Genomic DNA, 17,270 nt, shown 5'->3' on the forward strand with positions numbered 1-17,270 from the left:
TTGAATAGAGAGAGAGAGAGATTGATGATTATTACACAAAATATATATATACTCAACAACACAAAATTGCAAACAACTTTTCCCCAATACATTCCAATATGATTTTAGATTATGATATGTCTGTCATTACAAGTAATCATGACCAGCCGTACGGGAAATTTTCACATGTCATTACGGTGGCCGCCTGTAAGTTTCTCCTTAATCTTCTTAAAGAAACCCTTCTTCTCATGCGGCTCGTGAACCGATCCTGATCCGCTCGCATGCGCAGCTGATGGCTTCGATTTAGTTTCATCCGTTATATTACTTTTCCTCCCTACTCCTTCATCACCATCCTCCTCCGTCTACATATTTATATGCATCGGGATGATCAGTAAGTAGGTACGTCCCATAGTGAATCTTGATGATAATAATTAAATAAACTATACACATACGCACATATCTAGTTATATGTGTAAAATATACCTAGCTAATAGCTTCTATATAGTATCATGGTGAGATAGTAAACTTACATAATTGGTGCCGAACCAGCGGAGATCATGGTGTTGAAGAGGGTCGTGGGACACGGAAATAGGTTGTGCGTGGTGAGGCGTATTGGTGGTGGTGATTGGAGCAGTGATTGGATGTGGACCCGTGTAGCTGCTCTCCTTGAGGTGAGGGACGGTGGTTGCAACACCTGTCAGGTGCATAGCGTTACCAAACTCGTCCATCAGCTGAGCTGTCTTCCCGTGTTCGTCCGTGAGATAGATCGGGTTTCCTCGTTCGTCTTTCAGATCAGCCATTGTGAAGATTCTCAAGTTTCAACCTAACGTTGCTAGTGAGTACATTTTGCGGTTGCGTGTCTGTACTATATACATTATTCATTCATGTGCATGGTCATGACACGTGGCGCGATTCTGGATCCAGATGCGTAGGGTATTGCCACTAAGCACATATGATCTGTAACGATTTATGATGTATCTGACCCCTAACTTGCGAGTTCCAATATTTGCAATGACATTGTTCGTAGAGAAATGATGTCTATATATGTTACAATCACCATCAATATAAAGGAGAAACGAAATAACATTTACATAAAAAGAGTTTAGTTGAGATCAAGCTGGTAGATATAATACAAACTACACCAAATCGATTGCATTCAGAGTCCGATTCTAATCTGTGCAAATCCAGGATAGTTAAAAAGACTAATGATCCAATGTTGTATTTATCCCCAACCTTGTAATCTAAATTTGTAACTTTACATGTGTGAAAATTTAGTAATCATTATATAAAAAAACATGGATAAGACAAATTTTGTTGAGCTTTACGAGGAAAATGTGTAACAACAAATATCCTGCTTTTAATTGAATGGTACCGTGGTGTCCTTGTGTGTCGACTTCTATGCTTCAGACAGTAGTCAAAGTACAGAGCACGGCAAAATCTGAAACAACAGGCTTACTTGTGATTCCCTGATTTGACTTTCAACTCTATAGATAAAGATATATAGCAAGAAAAGGAGAGAGCGGCTTACAAGTTCATATTTTGCTGGATTTGGTCCAGAAGAAGCCTTTCTTTTTGATAGGAGGATCCTCTTTGTGGGATTTATAGTTACTTCTGGACCCAAAAGAGAAGTGTCGAGCCAAAAAAGGCTTTGCAGAATAGCTTTTAGCACTCGAACTCGACACCAGTTTAGGACTCTTGCTTGCTGCTGCTGCTGCTGTCCTGTGGCTGTGATCAAACATTACTAAATCATCGCAATCAAAGTCACTGTCCAAAACTCGGTTTCTGAGTCTTTTGTTGTGTCTAGCTTTCAATTCCATGTCTACTTTCAAAGCTTTCTCTGACAGCTTTGCCGTTTTCTTCTCACCCATTGTACAGATTGGGCATGAAGGGTCGAATTTATCGATTTCTGGCGTCATCTGCTCTAAACACTCCCCATGATAGACATGCCCACAAGCTAGAATTGCAGACACAGAGAGCTCGTTGGTCATAAAGATCTTTTGGCTGCTCCACAAGGATTTCTCCGACAAGGGTCTAGAGCAAGCACCGCAGGTTTGCTGATGCTTGGGNCTGCTTTTAATTGAATGGTACCGTGGTGTCCTTGTGTGTCGACTTCTATGCTTCAGACAGTAGTCAAAGTACAGAGCACGGCAAAATCTGAAACAACAGGCTTACTTGTGATTCCCTGATTTGACTTTCAACTCTATAGATAAAGATATATAGCAAGAAAAGGAGAGAGCGGCTTACAAGTTCATATTTTGCTGGATTTGGTCCAGAAGAAGCCTTTCTTTTTGATAGGAGGATCCTCTTTGTGGGATTTATAGTTACTTCTGGACCCAAAAGAGAAGTGTCGAGCCAAAAAAGGCTTTGCAGAATAGCTTTTAGCACTCGAACTCGACACCAGTTTAGGACTCTTGCTTGCTGCTGCTGCTGCTGTCCTGTGGCTGTGATCAAACATTACTAAATCATCGCAATCAAAGTCACTGTCCAAAACTCGGTTTCTGAGTCTTTTGTTGTGTCTAGCTTTCAATTCCATGTCTACTTTCAAAGCTTTCTCTGACAGCTTTGCCGTTTTCTTCTCACCCATTGTACAGATTGGGCATGAAGGGTCGAATTTATCGATTTCTGGCGTCATCTGCTCTAAACACTCCCCATGATAGACATGCCCACAAGCTAGAATTGCAGACACAGAGAGCTCGTTGGTCATAAAGATCTTTTGGCTGCTCCACAAGGATTTCTCCGACAAGGGTCTAGAGCAAGCACCGCAGGTTTGCTGATGCTTGGGCATTCGATTGCCATGATGGTCTATCTTGTCACGTTGAAGCCCAAAGCAATCATTATCATAAGACAAAGGCTCGCCGCTGCGAGAAGATGACATCATTTCAGAAAAGGCTTGCAATGACCAGCCTTCAGATGGTCCGGACTGAGAAGAATCATATCTCAAAGGATTTCCCTGCCTCTCTTCAGTTGCTGAGCTTCCACTTAGTGAGGTCGGACCATAGATTTGACTATCTGAGACTTGNTTATAGTTACTTCTGGACCCAAAAGAGAAGTGTCGAGCCAAAAAAGGCTTTGCAGAATAGCTTTTAGCACTCGAACTCGACACCAGTTTAGGACTCTTGCTTGCTGCTGCTGCTGCTGTCCTGTGGCTGTGATCAAACATTACTAAATCATCGCAATCAAAGTCACTGTCCAAAACTCGGTTTCTGAGTCTTTTGTTGTGTCTAGCTTTCAATTCCATGTCTACTTTCAAAGCTTTCTCTGACAGCTTTGCCGTTTTCTTCTCACCCATTGTACAGATTGGGCATGAAGGGTCGAATTTATCGATTTCTGGCGTCATCTGCTCTAAACACTCCCCATGATAGACATGCCCACAAGCTAGAATTGCAGACACAGAGAGCTCGTTGGTCATAAAGATCTTTTGGCTGCTCCACAAGGATTTCTCCGACAAGGGTCTAGAGCAAGCACCGCAGGTTTGCTGATGCTTGGGCATTCGATTGCCATGATGGTCTATCTTGTCACGTTGAAGCCCAAAGCAATCATTATCATAAGACAAAGGCTCGCCGCTGCGAGAAGATGACATCATTTCAGAAAAGGCTTGCAATGACCAGCCTTCAGATGGTCCGGACTGAGAAGAATCATATCTCAAAGGATTTCCCTGCCTCTCTTCAGTTGCTGAGCTTCCACTTAGTGAGGTCGGACCATAGATTTGACTATCTGAGACTTGCTTTGATAGACGAGGGCGCTGTGTCAGTTTAAGTGTCGATGAACTTGCAGGCTGCAAGTAGCTTTGGGATGAAAGTGGTGACGTAGGGAAAGATGATGGTTGTGAAGCCAGTGAAAGAGACAATTGTGCAGGAGATGAATATGATGGTGCTGCAGACTCTGTTGAAACATTTTCTTTCTGTACGAAACATAGAAATGCGAAAGCGAGGTTAGGCATCAACAAAGGTAGAATTTCAAAGAAATGAAAGGACTCAGCTACTGGTGAAACACGCNCACTGTCCAAAACTCGGTTTCTGAGTCTTTTGTTGTGTCTAGCTTTCAATTCCATGTCTACTTTCAAAGCTTTCTCTGACAGCTTTGCCGTTTTCTTCTCACCCATTGTACAGATTGGGCATGAAGGGTCGAATTTATCGATTTCTGGCGTCATCTGCTCTAAACACTCCCCATGATAGACATGCCCACAAGCTAGAATTGCAGACACAGAGAGCTCGTTGGTCATAAAGATCTTTTGGCTGCTCCACAAGGATTTCTCCGACAAGGGTCTAGAGCAAGCACCGCAGGTTTGCTGATGCTTGGGCATTCGATTGCCATGATGGTCTATCTTGTCACGTTGAAGCCCAAAGCAATCATTATCATAAGACAAAGGCTCGCCGCTGCGAGAAGATGACATCATTTCAGAAAAGGCTTGCAATGACCAGCCTTCAGATGGTCCGGACTGAGAAGAATCATATCTCAAAGGATTTCCCTGCCTCTCTTCAGTTGCTGAGCTTCCACTTAGTGAGGTCGGACCATAGATTTGACTATCTGAGACTTGCTTTGATAGACGAGGGCGCTGTGTCAGTTTAAGTGTCGATGAACTTGCAGGCTGCAAGTAGCTTTGGGATGAAAGTGGTGACGTAGGGAAAGATGATGGTTGTGAAGCCAGTGAAAGAGACAATTGTGCAGGAGATGAATATGATGGTGCTGCAGACTCTGTTGAAACATTTTCTTTCTGTACGAAACATAGAAATGCGAAAGCGAGGTTAGGCATCAACAAAGGTAGAATTTCAAAGAAATGAAAGGACTCAGCTACTGGTGAAACACGCTTTTACCTGTTCGAAGACTGTATCCATGGAAGAATATCTTGGAAAAGATAAATCTGCCAAAATAGATTATGATCAAGACAGATACAGAAGCAAGCCACAAAGCAAACAGACAGATTCTATCAATAAACATAGCAAGCCTTTTTGCTCATCATGACTCGAGGGACACCAAGTAACAGGTGCTTCCCTCAAGTTTACAAGTTCCGCTAAAAAAGCTGAGCCAGTGAGGAATACGATTATAATGTAAACCTAACCACAACAACCTGAAAATAGTTACCTGAAGCAGGAGCTTTCTGCAATGACTGTGTCCGACGAAAACTGTCCAAAGGAGACCCTTCAGATGATACAAAAGCAGATCCAAATTTGATCTCAGAACCATCGTTGCGACTAATCCCATCAGATAACCAACTGAGAGAGGTTTCTTCACCAGCTACACGTCCTCTATTATCCCAACGAAAACTCCAAGTCGGAGAATGCCTAACATTGGTCCTCTGCAAACTGTCACCAGCTAATGAATTAGGCAACACCATTTTGTCTCGAGCAGCAACACAACATGCGTTCCCCATAACTCGCAACTATTAAGCACTATGGCAAAAACCAGTGCTTATAATTATTTGGCGAATGAGAGACCTCTCAGCACAACAATCCCTTTCTAGCAAAAATAAATAACAACACAAAACCAAATCAATCAGCACAAATGCAAAATCAGAAAATCAAAATCATCAACAGGAGAGTCAGAAAAGCCCCAACAAAAAGTCCAGGTTACAAGCAAAATTAGTAGAGCCCTATGTTTAAGATCTCTGGGAGTTAACTAGTCATCGATCAAATAACAAAGTTACAGTTCGAATTAACAAAGGGAATCAAATCGATATATATATATCTCTACTTGTCACCAGTTTCTAGATCACTGGAACTGCTATGACTACCTTCTTCACTAACAAAATCCGAATTAAGAAATCAAAAATAAGGAAACCAAAGAAGTAAGTAGTGATTGAAGTAAAATTAGCATCAAACAGATCCGAGATTAAGGCCGAATAATCTGCAAACCATGTTGAGATGACTCAAATTATAAACAAAAACCCTAAAATCAATACCCGAAGAATAAAATTTCGAAAGGAAAAAAAAAAGGAGGATAACAAAAACAATCAAATCAGAATAGATGCTAAAAGAGAGTCACGAACATCGAACCTGCTCCCACAAGTCCCGAAACGCCGCCGGAGAAGAGGAAGACGACAGTTTCACGGAGAGAGAGAGAGAAGCTGTTAGAGTTAGAAAGGGAGAAAAAGGAAACGAGCACTGCGAGCGAGAGTCTCTTTTGCTTTGCTTTCTTCCTTCTCTCGTTGGAGAGGGAAAGAGACGAATACAAGTCTTTTCCGACGGTTTACTTAACGCCGTCAGGATCCGGTAGGTATGTACTGTAATTACAATTAAAACCGTACCGAATAACCAAATTAAATTCAAATCGAAGTGAACCAATACTATTAGTTTATCCCTAATTATTTTTCATCAATTGTGTATATTGGAAAGATAGATTAATACCGTTTTGCCATGATCGAACCAAGATAAGCCGGTTTAGTTGTGACGCCGTTAGAGTTAGCGGAATTTATAGTGGCTTACGGTGAGTAGTGCCACGTTACGTTAGAGGACAAAAAGGGAGGGAGAACGAATAATTAACCGGCAACTTTCCCTAGTGACGTCGTTAGATGGGGCCGTTTAATAAACTTAAAACATTTTAGATTCCAGTTTTAAATATTTACAATAATACAAGGACCAGTTAATAAAATACTCTCCTGTCCCTGTCCATGGATACGCGACCTGGAGTTTTGTGAAGCCAACACGGAAGAGAAGATGTATAACGCCCGAAGAAAGGGAATATAAAGACGAAACCATCACTTCCCCATACTAATATTATTTTATTTAGAATTGAAAAAAAAAAAAAAAAAAAATTACGAAGAAAAATAATATAATCGTGTTACAAATACTATTCAATAATCTTCAAAAGCGATCGTTCTGTTTCGTTTTGAACCAATAGATTCGAATCTTGGTTTCTTGATTTTAAGACGCCGGCTTCGAGGAATCTCCGGCGCGGAGTTTCACGGCGGCTTCTTCATGACGCAAACTGTTTTCTCTAGAGTACGGTTTCTTAGAACCCTGACAGAAATATGTTACGTTAGAGAACCAACCAACACTTATGGTTTTTTGTTATATGATGACTGACCTGAAAAATGTTACCCAGCTTCCTCAACCCTCTAGCTCTAGCTCGAAGTACATCCTTTGAAACACTTGGATCTTTAAGCACCTGAGAACAAAACAAAAAGAGACAAAAATATTTCAATTACTAATGGATGTAATTATATATAGGATCATCATTGTAGACTCAAATCTTACTGCTTGGCAGACACGAGATAAGGTTGATTCGATGTCAACAACATTGATTTGCCAAAGGGATTGAAGCATTGCATCTTTTTTAGCTTCAATGGCTTTCTGAATATTCTCTTCTTTGTTCACTCCCTGATTCAGCCTGCTCACTTCATCCTGCAGCTGAAGTAACGAGACCGCACCTACGGAAAAATGAAGATTTTTTTTGGTCAATCCTCTTTTCGGAAATCCAAAGCAGCCCTCACACACATTCAACTTCAAGATTTGCTCTTACCAGAAGCAGCCATCACTTGAGATTTTACTTGGTGGCCTTTGTCACGAACCCACTCGGCTAAAAACGGTACTTTCATGTAACGTTTGTCCTTTCCAAGTTCTTTAGCAGCTTTTCTAGTGTAAATGTAACCAACGGTGTGAAGCATTGCCTCACCAAAACCTTTAAGTAACAGAAAAAGAACAAACTAAATTCAGTTTATTCGGTTTTGTCTAATTGCCAAAGCTTGTGCCTTCCATTTACTTAATTGATACGGTAAAACTGACAAAGGACTATAGTTACCAGCTGTAGAAAGCCGTTTTGCCTCTGCAGTGGCCCAGTTCACAAATTCATCGGTTTGTCCTTCCACGAATGGTTCGAGTTTGATTTTCAGTGTAGCGACGAGTTTGTCTTCCCTGCCCTTTTGCATCGCCTGCATAAAAATTCCCAAGGAAACATCATATAGATGTATAAACAATAAGGGCTAATAAAAGAGTGAAACAGATAGGGAAAACAACATACTTTGATCTTTTCCTGAAGCATATGTTTTCTAATCTCAGGCTCATATGATTCTAATTCAGCATCGATTGAAGCTATTGAAGCAAGTGCAAGTTGCCCAACGTAATCCTCAAAGAGCTCGCTACCGAAGAGCATACCAAATACAGCTGCAGGATCAACCATTGCATCCCTGCAAGAAAATGGAATTAAGCATTTAAACCAATCATATATATAGAGGTTGTTTCCAAAATCTTTTTAATTCAAACTTACTGTTGAACACCTTCTTTTCCATATTTGTCATAAGCTATTCGCTTCTCTGGATCGCTAAGAACTTGGTAAGCTTCACCTAGTGACTGAGAGAGTATATTATTCAATCACACACACACACACACACTTGTTAAACCCCTAGTGAATGAAGGTCGAAGAGCAAACTAATAGAAGCCTAGAAATAGAGATGCTTCTATATTATTGCTCTAAAGGTGAAGGCAAAAAAATCACCTGAAAGTTTTTAGCAGCTTGAGGATCACCAGGGTTCTTGTCTGGATGAACTTGCCTTGCCTGCAAAAAAAAAAAAAAAAAAAAAAAGATGAGAGCTACGAAACGAAACCCATATACATTGATCTTCAAAATTTCTTAGAATCCATTGTATGATTCTTAACATCATAATCAACTCTACCAACTTATGCTTAAACTCTATGAGAGAAGTTAAAATGACTGAAAACAAAAACTCATATAGAGATGGAAGAAACACAGTCACAAAGAGACTTACTTTAACATAATAAGCTTTTTTAATCTCAGCACCTGAAGCGTCAATCTTGACGCCTAATATGTCGTAGTACTCACTCTCCTTCACCATAGCTCAACTCTACAAAAATTGATTGATGTTAAACGCAAAAAAAAATTGTTAAGATCCCTCGAGCTTCAAAAACCATAATTTCAGGAAGCTTGCGTAAATGCGAAACAAACGAGATCAAAAATTAATTACAGATCTTAGAAAAATCAGGAGGAACTACAAATTGGAAAACACACCAGCAAAAAGATTAAGAATCCAGAATCTGGACGCTATTAAAACAGACAAAGACAGGAAAGGAACTTACAAACTGTCCGCGAAGCACATAAACGAGGAAGAGATTTGATCTACACAGAGTTGGTGAGTTGTTCTTTAATCAGTGGAGAGAGAAATTACCAATCTAAGGAAATCAAAAGTTGATTAAAACCCATCGGCCCATATTAAATACAGAACCCGCTGACCTGTTTTTACATTAAAAAAACAATATGGGCCTTTTTTTGTTCTCAACTCCTGAGTTTAGCCAAAATTCCATTATATTGGGCCTCTCATGAAATAGGCCCACTAAAAACCTTTATTTTATTTTTTTCTCCTTAGGCCCTATGACATATATATATATATATATATATACACAAGTATTTAAGAGACGGTGATGTGAGAGAGCATCGAACCCTAGTGCGAGGTCAAAACCAAACACTTACGGACGTGATAAATGACCACTAGCCCGCACGATCTTCTATAATTGTTTTGTAACATTGTTTTCCTTTATCTATGCGATAATAGGCGCAGACTTTTTCCGGCCAATCTCTTTTTTTTCCTGAGTAGCTAAACCCTAGGCGACGGCAACGAACAATGGTCTAGACTCCGACGGATCGTTTCATGGTTTATCGGGTAATTCTAATCTCCAGTTCTCAGCCAAAAGTTTCAGTTTTTTTTTTATTCTTGTGTTAGAGAATTGCTTTGATTTGCCGACTAAACGAATAGCCGTTGAAAAAGTTTCAGTTTTTATTCTTGAGATCTGACATTGATCTTGTTTTATGGCTTAGTATTGCGCACTTAGATAGATGTTAATGGTTTGACAAAGAGCTTTTTTTTGTCTTGTATTGTTAGATTGTGGTGACACATTGGCGAGTGGGAGAGTATCTGTGAAACATTAAAAAAAAAACAAGTGATGGATTTAGATTTTGATGATCATCCCTCACATCATGCTGCTCCAGCAGGTAATTCTGGTTTTTTTCTTAATCCCACTTTGATTAGTTTCATGAGTTTTTTTTTTGTTTGGAATTGACTAATGTGGCTGAAACATGTGAATTTGGGATTTACTAGTTAGGGCTGGTACAAGGTTTAAACCAAAAGGTAGACCTCAACCTAAGAAGAAACAAGTCTCTTTTTCAACATCTCAGACAACACTGCCTACCAATGTTGCAAAGGAAACACTCTCAACACGAAGCCAAGAGGGTTCTGTTTCTCTAGATGGATCATCGGCTATTCCCAGCGGTTTTCTTTCTTCCCTCAACCAGCTTGTTTATTATATTTGTTCCGAAGTTGTCAGTGTTTTAATATGTGAGCTTTTTTTATTTGCAGAGGCGTTACCTTCTGAGTCTAATGTTCCAGAGAGTGGTACCATCAACCAGTCTACCATTGAAACTTTATCAGAAGAGGTAATATGCTATTTATGACTACCTTTTGGATTGCTTTTTAGTGTATGCTACAGGTTCTTATAAAAAAAGTTTATTGCTTCTTATAGAATGTGAATGTAGTCTCAAGAGAGGTTCATTGGTCTACGGAAGCATCTGTTCTTCGTGCTTGTAATCACGTGGATTTAGGGGGGAAAAGATGTGATGATAGCATAGAGGCTGCTGCGTCTGCGTTTCCTGATGATCCCAGAACACAAGATTCTACAATATTTGGAGATTCTGAAACTGGGGTATTGTGATTATTCTCTTTAACATAGATGTGTGTCACTTCTTTTACTGCAGGAAGATGATTGATAGGTCTTGATATTGTTACAGGAAGATGATGGTCATTTGGACATGGAAACTCTTGATATTGTACAGGAGGAAGGCACCACCAGTTCATATGGTAATTTTAGACTCTGAATGTATTCACATTTTATATGCTTTACTTCTGTTAAATGTATAATTATAATGTTGTACCTGTGTAGTGCAACATACTGGGAAGCTCCAACCAAAACCTAGAGTACTCGACACTGTGGTTGAAGAAGAACCTGAGCCTCATTACTCCGTTGATGGTACCGGTTATTTTTCAATGGGTAGTAACGAGTCTGAAGTAATGGACAATGTGGAATCAAGAAACGACTTCAGTACTTATGGACATCTTCAAGAAGAAGAACCTAATATTCAAGAAGAAGAACCTAATATTCCTGAAGCCCCCAGAGAAACGGTAAGATTGCAAATTGGGTTTTCTTTTCCAACCGCACCTGTTTTAAGTTTAGCAATTATTTTATGTGGTTCTGCTTGTAATTTTTTTCTATCAGGTTCCTGAGACGGAGGCGCAAAATGCTTCTGGCAGATCGGATAACAATACAGGTACAGGAGAAGAAGAAAATTGTTTGGGGAATAATACATTAGAAGAAGAACAGTCTGGAAGAGGAAAAAAAAAGGGAAAATCGAAGAAAGCTACTGGTCGAAAGCGGAAAAACAAGAGTGAAGAAGCACCAAGGGAAAAAACAGAGAAGAAATTCAAGCATTCGAGTCGTCGACAAAAGAGAACATGTAACTAACTAACTAACTGATATTACCATCTAGCCTATGGTTAGCTATTGTCTGCATATTGATTCATGTTTATCTCCTGTCGCAGTGGATAAGGAATTGCTTGAAACCCCGGATGATGAAATCAGATCTCTGCCTATTAGAGATATGCTACGTCTTGTTGAATATAAAGAATGGCTGGAGGTAAAAACACTGTTCGTTTGAGCTCTACAGATTCTATGGAATTTTAGCATATCCTTCCTTGTAGCTCGGATCCTAACCGTTCCTTATTGTATATATCTTGTTAATATGCAGAAAAAAGAAGCAAAGGGAGTTGCTGTTGTGCCACCGACCCAAGAAAGGTATTATATGCAGACAAACGAAAATGGGAAGCGCTAGTCGATAAAGTTAAGACTGTTTTTAGATATTTTTTTTTTTCATCGTCTTATGGGTGTGTGTGTTATGTGCAGTGATATGAACGCATCAGGGAACGCATCAGGGAGTCAGTATGATTCTCAAGGATTTGATGCAGAAGATGAATTTGGTATGGAGGAGAACGAAAATCAAGAAGCTTATGTAGTTAAACCAGACTCACCTGTTAACTATCAAACGTACATGTACAAGACTGCAAGAACTCGATGGTCAAAGCAAGATACAGAACTCTTCTATGAGGTAAAGTTGAGAACCCCTGAAACTCTAGTAGACAAAAAAACTACTTTAGGTCGAAATGAAATTCAACTTTGAACGGAGATCCAAAAAATACTTTAGGTTCATTGTTCATAAGTATTGTTTTCTTTCTATCTTTGCAGGGGATTCGAGAGTTTGGGAGCAATCTATCGATGATACAACATCTGTTTCCTAATAGAACGCGTGAACAGATGAAGCTCAAATTCAAACTGGAAGAACGTCGATATCCATTGAAGCTTAATGAGGCATTGGCAACTCGCCCAAAACGTAAGAGAGATCCCTTCTCTCTCTCTCTCTTTCTCTCCTATAATATATAGTTTTCTTGGGATGATGAGCCGTAGAAATCTGAAAGTTTTGTTCTGTTATGCAGAACTTATTCATTTCCCGAACGTAATTAAGAAGCTTCAAGAGGAAGCAGCGGCTGCAAAAGCAGCCGAAGGAGGAGTAGAAGGAGAAGAAGAAGTTGGCGCAGAGGCAGAGACTAATGATGTTCCCCAGAATGTATAATCCCAAAGCTTTATTAGTTGGCGCTTAAATCTGTTAATTTTGTTGAACTAAAATTTTAAAACGCTGTCGTTTGTTTTTGTATGTGTAGGAGGAGCCGGAGAAGCCTGAGGAGACGGAGCGGGCAAGTGATGCAGTAGATGGAGTGAAGGAATCGGACGGTGGGGATGGGGTGAGATCAGACGGTGGAGATGAATGTGACAACGATGAGGGAGATGATGATTTTTGGAATTCTTATAAGAGTGACATGTAAAACTATAGTGCTTATATAAACAAATGTAGTCATTTTGTCGTGATTAATCTTTCGATTGAAATAAAAATCTTTGTTTACTAGGAGTATTAATTAAAATTTGCTAAATTAGCCACGTTTTTTGAAAACAAAACCATTTGAACTCAAATTGACAGTCTCACAAGTGAATACGTCGTGATAACATCAAGAGAGATTCTTGAACATATAGGTCACTTTCACAAATTCCATCACAATTGATAACATCAAGAGATTCTTGAACATGTATAAAACGGTATACAATGAAATCAACTAAGTAGAGGTTATCCTGCCCATACAGATATCCGACCAAATCAGTTGAGTTTCATTGATGCAAATGATACAGCCATATCCAAAGCCGCCTGCACCTGGGAAGCATCCGTTCCCTGTCCTAATGCAAGACCACCTTTTCCTTTCCCGCATCCGCCTTTTAGAGGACCCAATGCAGTTGTCAACCATTCTGTGACGTCTAGCTGCTTGAACTGATCTGATTTGTCTGGGACTCCTGCACACACAACCGCCTTGTTTGTGCTTTCATCTGTGCTGAAAGCCATTATCGACATTCCCTTCTTTTTCATGACTTTAGAAACCGCCTCTCGCACAGCTGTTGGATCAAGACCCACATCCAGCTGGATTATGCAGAAAGTCTTCCCATCCAATGTTGCAGACTCCGCCGCCTCTGTTGCTACTTGGACAGATTTCTTCAGGTTTTGTTCCGCTATTCTCTTCTAAGCTTTTTTTACTTCCTTCTGAAGCGAAGCAATCTTAGCCCTGATATCAGCCTTCTTAGCTGCTGGGATAATTGCTTTGTCTACTTCGCTTTTCAAAGCAGAAACTTTCTCTGCCAATGCACTTCCATCTGCCACGGACGCATTCTCTACTTCAAGGGGATATATTTTATTATTGAAACACTCAAAGGATTACAAAGGCTCTTAAGACTCTCACACTCAAACTTACTCACTCCAGCTTGAATGAAACTCTTCACCAAGCCTTAGTATTTATATTACAAGTCTTAGGGAATATTACATAGAATATTCCTTAAGATATTTTTATGCTTTATTTTACAACCCTCCATTTATTCAATTCTCTCATAACCATATACTTCACTATCATATATCACACACTTATTATTTATTCCCCCTGTCTCCAAAAGAGAGGCGACATTTATCTTATATGTTGTCGTCTTCTTCACTGTCTGAGGCGACTTCTGTGACGTAGATCTTTTGGCCTGGAATGTATCGCTTTATCTTGTATTTTTTCCCTTCAACTCTGTAGACCGAATGATCTGGATTTGATTGTGGCCATGCGTATTGATCATGAAAGCCTGCTAACATTTGCCGTATTTCTTCAGCGAATCCTAGCGGGTAGAAGTGTCTGTTGTGCCAGTGTGCTGTGTGAGGACAAAGAAGATTAGGGTCAACTTCAGATTCATTAAATCCATTCAATAATGCAATTTGCTTTGCGCGTTGATGGAAGTTTCCCGAGGCAAAAGCATCATTATTGTAGCTTGTCTCAACGTTCGCATCATATATCTTTAGGATAATGATTTTCCCTTCTTGTTCTTCTTGGATTGTAGTGATCCTGAACGTGACAAGTATATCCAACTCAGGCTGTGCACGAACATGTTCTTGCCACCAGGTAACATCATGGAATAATATGAGCCACTTGTATAGTAATTTGTAATGCGCATTTCGTCTAGTCAATATGCATTTCACCAAGTACTGGAGTAGTTGACTTTTGTGGATGAGGACTGCAATAGTGTAAAGATCTGCCATGTACCAAAGTAGGAGGTATGCTTCTATAGGAAACCGGCCATAATGAGCAGGGTTCATATGGATGGTGGTAAGGAAGGGATAGGCCGGGTGGTAAGGGAGGCCAAGAAGTGGACCCTGATCAAGACCATACCGGTGTATATAAAGCTTTAGGAAACCATGCAGTGTCTCAATCCCTTTGTAGATCAATACATTGTCGAGTAACGATTCTCTTATTCCATGCGGCATATCGGCAATCTTCTTCCGCAAGTTATCTTCTGTTGGATTGTCTGGACTAAGGGTGTATATCATGGGTACTATTGTCAAGATTTGACGCTGAGTTCTTGAAAGAAAATCTGGAAGGAAGTTGTCTTTTCCTTTGATGTGTTTAACATCGAATTTCCACTGGGAAAACCAACTTGCCCACCTGAGTAACTAAGCTTGTGGTAGTACCTTCTGCTTGAACTGAATCATTTTTGGAAAGGATGACATGTCCATCTCGATGAGGAAATGTTGGCCCACCAAATGAAACTCAAATTTTTCTATTCCTCTTTTGACAGCGAGTATCTCCTTGTAAGTAGAATGGTAGTGTTTTCGCTATCTTTGAAGACTCCACTTTTATAGCCACATATATGTCTTTTCCCCTTCTCGTCTTCTTCTAAGAGTATTGCTCCCCAATAGCAATCACTTGCGTCCGTCTGCAGAATTCTTTTTCTTTTTGCTGGGATTTTTAGTGCTGGGAAGGTTGTGGAAATTTTCTTCAATTCTTTTACTGCTTTTGTGCATTTCTGGCTCCAAGGAGGGGCATCTTTCTTGAGTTGAGCAGAGAGAACCGATCTGTGTTTTGCAAGACCATGATTGAAATCCGACATATAATTGACAATCCCCAGAAACTGTTGGACTTGTTTGAAAGATAGTCGTTCATCTGGAAACTCATTGAGTTGGGTGGCAATGTGAGGTTGGAGGTAGTATTCTCCCTTGGATATGTGCATTCCCAGAAAATCAATATTCGTTTCTCCGTATTTTTGTACGATATNTTGATGACTAATCTGAGTTTTCCTCGCACTTGTTCAGCCCGTTTGTTGACGTAGAATGCTTCGCATGCCCAAGGTGAAGTGGTATTCTCAATGAGGTCGTCTTTCTGGAGTTGGTCAATCTCTTCAAGTGAAAGATTGTAGTGATCTGGGTTCATTCCTGGGTGACTTGTTTTAGTTGGGTTGATATCCTCATTCTTCTTGAAGGGTAAGGATATGAAGAAATCTGGATTCTTCCATAAAGGAGATGAGCATTTTGTGAGAAACTCCGAATGAGATGTGTCACAAGACGTCTTTGCAATTTCTTCTTTTATGGGATTAAGCATCTCCATAAGGTATAGATGAGACACCGTTTTCCAAGGTAGCAGCTGATTTTTGTGTTTGAGACCTTTCGGGTGCCACGAAACTCTTCGAAGACTATGAAGGACGTCAAATCCAAGTATAAAGTCCTTTCCAGGGAGTTCAGAACCATATACTTTGGATTTAATCATGTATCCGGAGAAAAGTTGGATGTAAATTGGCTTGCTGATAAGAGAGATATGAAATATCTGGCCGTTGGCTGCTTTGAAAGCGACTGAACATGAATTCCAATGTGAGGCTGGGAGGAGGTCTGGTTTGATGATGGATGAAGCAGCTCCAGTGTCAAAATAGGCAATGACCGGTATTGGTTTATCATACTTGTTTGGGAAGATGTAGATCTTGGCATTTGGAGATGGTTGGGTTAGATACACCAATTCTTCTTGATGTGATTGCTCTACTTTGCAGAAATCGAATGTGTAGAGGTCAAACAACATGAACTGGTCGTCTCTATCGCTTTCATCTCCAATATCCTCTTCTGAAGATTCATCTTCTAATTCCATACCCATTGCAAGAACTGTATCATCAGTTGGTTCATCATCAAGGGAAAAGATGGATTCAATATCTGAGTCGTCAATATCTTCAACTTGTGCCAAGTATCCAAAGAGGTTGTATCTCTTCTTCTTGTTAGGACATTGTTTCGCATAATGTCCCTTCTTCTTGCAGATGTAACATTTGTCTGATTTTTTGAAACCTCTTTGAGTTTTCTTCCTGAAGAATTTCCATTTCTTTCTAGAAGATAGCTTTGGATATTTGTTCTGCCACTTGCTTCTATAGCTCTTTTCTTTTCCATGACTTGTAGAACAATGGCATCTCTTGTCTCTGCATTTGATATTGAGTTATGGCCGATCACATGATTTTCCTAGAAGCTTTCCTTGTTCTTGAAGTTGTTTGAAAACTTCTGGTGGTTGCATAGCTTTTCAAGTGCTGCCAGAGAAATTTGATATATTTCTCCAAGTGAAGCTTGGTTGAGAGGGATATTCTTGAGAGACAATATCCTTGACGTTTCATTTCCAAGTGGTTTTGGAAGTAAATTCAGGTACGCTTGCTTGAGGTTGACGTCATCTATCCCATTCAGGGCATAGAATCTCTTTGACATTCGCTCATAATGTTTTTCAAGATCCTTCCTCTTGACGGAGCAGCATCTCATGCTAAGATACTATTCTATGGCTTGAATAGTATAATGATCCCATGTGCCGAGAAATTTATTGTGGATGTGTCCCACCTAGGCATCGATTGTTGGAGATTGTCGGATTTGTAATT

At 40.0% G+C, this 17,270-nt stretch overlaps 4 protein-coding genes across 6 annotated transcripts; 1 reads left to right on the forward strand and 3 right to left on the reverse strand.

Annotated features, from left to right (window-relative positions):
• On the reverse strand, nt 48–836 carry LOC104720821 (late embryogenesis abundant protein-like). Its single transcript, XM_010438707.2, has 2 exons — nt 510–836; nt 48–341 (listed from the first exon to the last, which is right to left on the reverse strand). The coding sequence occupies exons 1-2, from the start codon at nt 777–779 to the stop codon at nt 162–164; spliced, it is 450 nt and encodes a 149-aa protein (XP_010437009.1). The 5' UTR covers nt 780–836; the 3' UTR covers nt 48–161.
• Nucleotides 2,047–6,139, reverse strand: LOC104720824. 2 transcript variants are annotated; one of them, XM_010438715.2, is made up of 6 exons: nt 5,966–6,139; nt 5,062–5,436; nt 4,794–4,840; nt 4,492–4,693; nt 2,224–2,973; nt 2,047–2,133 (listed from the first exon to the last, which is right to left on the reverse strand). In XM_010438715.2, the coding sequence occupies exons 2-5, from the start codon at nt 5,348–5,350 to the stop codon at nt 2,228–2,230; spliced, it is 1,284 nt and encodes a 427-aa protein (XP_010437017.1). In that variant the 5' UTR covers nt 5,351–5,436; nt 5,966–6,139; the 3' UTR covers nt 2,047–2,133; nt 2,224–2,227. The 2 variants fall into 2 exon arrangements, with proteins under 2 accessions (XP_010437017.1, XP_010437016.1); XM_010438714.2 differs by having other exon boundaries at nt 5,973–6,138.
• Nucleotides 6,660–9,098, reverse strand: LOC104720825 (chaperone protein dnaJ 10-like). Of its 2 annotated transcripts, none has more exons than XM_010438716.2 (10): nt 9,009–9,098; nt 8,681–8,776; nt 8,410–8,469; nt 8,182–8,264; nt 7,936–8,101; nt 7,717–7,846; nt 7,438–7,596; nt 7,173–7,345; nt 7,003–7,083; nt 6,660–6,935 (listed from the first exon to the last, which is right to left on the reverse strand). In XM_010438716.2, the coding sequence occupies exons 2-10, from the start codon at nt 8,765–8,767 to the stop codon at nt 6,840–6,842; spliced, it is 1,035 nt and encodes a 344-aa protein (XP_010437018.1). In that variant the 5' UTR covers nt 8,768–8,776; nt 9,009–9,098; the 3' UTR covers nt 6,660–6,839. The 2 variants fall into 2 exon arrangements, with proteins under 2 accessions (XP_010437018.1, XP_010437019.1); XM_010438717.2 differs by lacking the exon at nt 9,009–9,098 and adding an exon at nt 8,941–9,006.
• Nucleotides 9,354–12,930, forward strand: LOC104720826 (transcription factor TFIIIB component B''-like). The gene is made up of 14 exons (XM_010438718.2): nt 9,354–9,589; nt 9,809–9,918; nt 10,025–10,195; nt 10,283–10,359; nt 10,446–10,625; nt 10,711–10,780; nt 10,863–11,101; nt 11,196–11,433; nt 11,519–11,613; nt 11,725–11,771; nt 11,880–12,081; nt 12,219–12,363; nt 12,467–12,597; nt 12,692–12,930. The coding sequence occupies exons 2-14, from the start codon at nt 9,870–9,872 to the stop codon at nt 12,851–12,853; spliced, it is 1,806 nt and encodes a 601-aa protein (XP_010437020.1). The 5' UTR covers nt 9,354–9,589; nt 9,809–9,869; the 3' UTR covers nt 12,854–12,930.

The sequence above is a fragment of the Camelina sativa genome, chromosome 11, assembly GCF_000633955.1.
Source record: "Camelina sativa cultivar DH55 chromosome 11, Cs, whole genome shotgun sequence".
In the NCBI taxonomy this organism is placed as follows: domain Eukaryota; kingdom Viridiplantae; phylum Streptophyta; class Magnoliopsida; order Brassicales; family Brassicaceae; genus Camelina; species Camelina sativa.